Here is a 3,939-nt window from a genome sequence, read left to right on the forward strand (position 1 = left end):
TTTGTGTGTGTATGTGTGTTTGTTAATTACATCTGTCATTTTTTGTGTTTATTTTCACACACAGTTGCCAACTCGGTCAAATAAATGTACAAATGCATCAGATCCACAAGTCTCATCTGCAGAAAACGTTTCAGCATCTGATTGAGGGCGTACCAAATCAGGGAGACGCCAGACTCATCCATGAGATCTACACAGAGCTCTACATCACAGAGGGGGGAAGAGGAGAGGTCAATGATGAACATGAGGTCAGACAGATAGAGAGAGCATCCTGGAGAGAAGCAGCACAAGACAGACCAATCAAATGCAGTGACATCTTTAAACCCTTATTTCAACGACACAAACCCATTAGAGTGCTGACAAAGGGAGTGGCTGGCATTGGAAAAACAGTCTCTGTGCAGAAGTTCATTCTGGACTGGGCTGAAGGAAATGCCAATCAGGATGTCCACTTCATATTTCCTCTTCTTTTCCGAGAGCTGAACCTGATGAGGGAAAAGAAACTCAATCTGGTGGATCTTATTCAGCACTTTTACCCTGGAATGGATTCCACAGTCTTCAGCAGTTCACAGAACAGAGTAATGTTTATCTTGGATGGTCTGGATGAGTGTCGATATCCTCTAGATTTCCGCTCCAACCGGAGGTGTTGTGATGTGACAGAGCCAGCCTCAGTGGACGTGCTGCTGACAAACCTCATCAAGGGGAATCTGCTTCCCTCTGCTCTCCTCTGGATCACCACCCGACCAGCAGCAGCCAATCAGATCCCTCCTGAGTGTGTGGACCAGGTGTCAGAAATAAAAGGATTCAATGACCCACAGAAAGAGGAGTACTTCAGGAAGAGAATCAGTGATGAGAACCTGGCCAACAAAACCATCACACACATGAAGTCATCCAGGAGCCTCTACATTATGTGCCACATTCCAGTCTTCTGCTGGATTTCAGCCACCGTTGTAGAGAGAACGTCAGATGAATCTGAGAAAGTACAAATGCCAAGGACTTTGACTCAGATGTACACACACTTCCTGATCATTCAGACAAGCACCAAAAAAGAAAAGTACACAGAGAGAAAAGAGACAGACGAAGAGATGATTTTCAAACTGGGGAAACTGGCTTTCCAACAGCTGGAGAATGGCAATCTGATCTTCTATGAGGAAGACCTGAGAGAGTGTGGCATAGACATCACAGAAGCATCAGTGTACTCAGGAGTGTGTACTCAGATCTTCAGAGAGGAGGCTGGGCTGTACCAGGGGAAGGTGTTCAGCTTTGTGCATCTGAGCATTCAGGAGTTTCTTGCAGCTTTACATGTGTTCCTCTGCTTCAGCAACAGAGAGAGAAACATGCCTGACCAACAGCAAACCTCTCAGCTCTCTGGTCTTTTCAGAGCTGCAACACTTCATGACCTACACAAGACTGCAGTGGATCTGGCCTTAAGGAGTGAGAATGGACATCTGGACCTTTTCCTCCGCTTCCTCCTGGGTCTCTCACTGGAGTCCAATCAGAATCTCTTAAGACACCTTCTGCCCCAGACAAGAAGCCAATCACAGAGCTCAGAGCAAACAGTCCAGTATGTAAAACAAAAGATCATAGACCAGAAGACGTCAGACAGAAGGATCAACCTGTTCTACTGTCTGAATGAGCTGAATCACCATGCTGTGGTGGAGAACATTGACAGGAGCTCAGGAGCTCTGTCTGTAGAAATGCTCTTACCAGGAAAGTGGAAGACTACGAGGTTTAGGTTTGAGATTTCAGAAGAGCAGCTGGATGAATTTGACCTGCAGAAGTACATAAAGACACCAGAGGAAGATCATACTGAACTCCTCCGTCCAGATGATGTTCTTCAGAGGCTGGTGCCAGTGGTCACATCAGCTTTGTAAGTAAACCTGCAATCTGTGACTGTGTGTGTGGGGGGATGCTATGAGTAGAGTGATTGTGAGTCAAATATGGTGTGTGTTGAGCACATTATGACATATGAAAAACAGGTGTGTGAACTAAACTGTGGATACTTTTCCATTGCGTAGATACAAAATGCATTCAATGACCACTTCCGAAATTCATGGATACCTGTCTCAGTCAATGTTCACCACCAGCAAAACTTTACTGAAACTACAGCAATTTTTTGCCAACATTGTACACCTTTTCAAAACACTTAACACATTCACCAGGCACGTGCACAGATAGACCCCTAGTGGTGCTCAAGCACCTGCCCTTTTGCCCTGGATGAGAAAAGTGCCTCTTCTGCTGGAGCCAAATTTGTTCTTCATTCATTAATATTTAAGAATAAAAATGACTCTCTCTGTCACCAATTCCCCCCAAATGTGTTTTGATATATGACGGGGCATTTATTTGAGTTCTTGTGAGAATTTTGCCCCGACATGCTCCGCGGCGCTCACAAGCCCCACGCGCCCCTCCCTCCTCCTCCTCCTCCTCCACTTAGTGCTCATGCAGTGCTGAGCACCCAGCCAAACGGCTGCAGCCTACGGGCTGAAACACACCAAACGCGTTTTTAAAACGGCAGACGCTTCAAAAATGCCTTGGCAAAGTGCCCGGCGCCTAGGAAGCGGAGCTGCGTGCGCAACCTGCCTGGGCCGATTGTGACATTGATGAGCGGTGCGCCTCCGCGCCTTGCGCTGGAAAGTTGAGAATAGTTCAACTTTTAAGCGCATCTAAAAAACGCTACAAAGACGCAACGCGTGGTGGAGAAAAGGCGCACACGCAAGGCGCGCCGTACCATAGGAAACAATGCATTTGCTAGCGTCCCGTTTTTAAAAAACGCGTTTGGTGTGTTTCGGCCCTACTTCTTCTCTGACCCGCAGCATCAGACAAACAGTTAATGACGGTGTTTGTGCAATCCCCCAACGTTGTTTGGTGATAAATTAACCACAACATTAGCGCCGCTGAAAACATTACGTCGCAACTGGTCCGACTTTTTCACAAAAAAACACAAAACTCACGAAATCCGTGATTTCAAAGCCTTGTCCAGCTGTTTACTGACGATTGTCATGTTTATTGAAGAGAGAGAGGGAGAGAGATACAGGCAGGCAGACCGACAGACAGGCAGGCAGGCAAACAGGCAGGCAGGCAGGCAGGCAGATCATTTAAAGGCAGTTTTACGGTTCTACAAATTAGACAAGTTAACTAGTTTTTAGGGATGCACGATAATATCGGCACGACATCGGTATCTGCAGATAAAAGCTTCAAAACTTAATTATCGGCATCTGCAGATATGAACATTTCTGCCGATGTACCTGGCCGATAAGGTGACGTTCAAATTATGCGCACGCGAAGCAAATGTTTTGGTTACTATGAGCGCCAACAACGTAATTCAACATGTCGGCTGTGTGGCAGTACTTCACAGTGTCAGAGGATGTTGACATGTTATTTGTCAGGAAACTTTTCAGGAGATTGAAGAGGAGACTACAGCTTGGCCGTAACGTAGGTTGCATGCATAGATGCAGACCATCTGCGTGCAACGCTTTGCAACATTACCTGTCGCGTGCTAATAGAAGGTAATAAGTTGCTAATTAGCTAGAAAACACTAGCTAGTTAGCTTACATGCTACGTGACACCAGCGAAGTTGATGATCTCATTTGACGGGATGTGAAACGTTATGTCACGAGCCCACGCTATCTGTACATGGCTTACTTTTGCATATATGGAATTTATATAGCTAACTTGGCAATAATGTTACATAGATTAGTCTAGAAATCCTAGAAGGGATGTTATTAAACTGTAAGTCAGTTAACCAATGTTAGCTTGCCAAGTTAGCCAATTTGCATTTCCAGAGTGTAGTTGTTCAAGTTCAAGGAGGTACTGTTCAAGTATGAAAATTGTGACATGAAAATATAAATAAATCTGCTATATTCGAAATCATTTCAATAGTTTTCATGAGTGAATGTCTATTTTTAAAATGATACAGATCAAGTTTTTAATGTCCCGTATCTACAG

General features: G+C 45.0%; 1 protein-coding gene across 1 annotated transcript; it reads left to right on the top strand.

Moving 5' to 3' along the window:
• The first annotated feature begins 66 nt into the window (after window positions 1-66).
• LOC122131546 (protein NLRC3-like) lies at window positions 67-1,935 on the top strand. Its single transcript, XM_042706228.1, has one exon. The coding sequence runs from the start codon at window positions 93-95 to the stop codon at window positions 1,866-1,868; it is 1,776 nt and encodes a 591-aa protein (XP_042562162.1). The 5' UTR covers window positions 67-92; the 3' UTR covers window positions 1,869-1,935.
• The last annotated feature ends 2,004 nt before the right edge of the window (window positions 1,936-3,939 follow it).

This window comes from Clupea harengus, unplaced genomic scaffold, assembly GCF_900700415.2.
Source record: "Clupea harengus unplaced genomic scaffold, Ch_v2.0.2, whole genome shotgun sequence".
In the NCBI taxonomy this organism is placed as follows: Eukaryota; Metazoa; Chordata; class Actinopteri; order Clupeiformes; family Clupeidae; genus Clupea; species Clupea harengus.

Bases quoted from the DNA above. Each gene is read 5' to 3' on its own strand.
- LOC122131546 (XM_042706228.1), top strand. From the start codon at position 93: ATGCATCAGATCCACAAGTCTCATCTGCAGAAAACGTTTCAGCATCTG.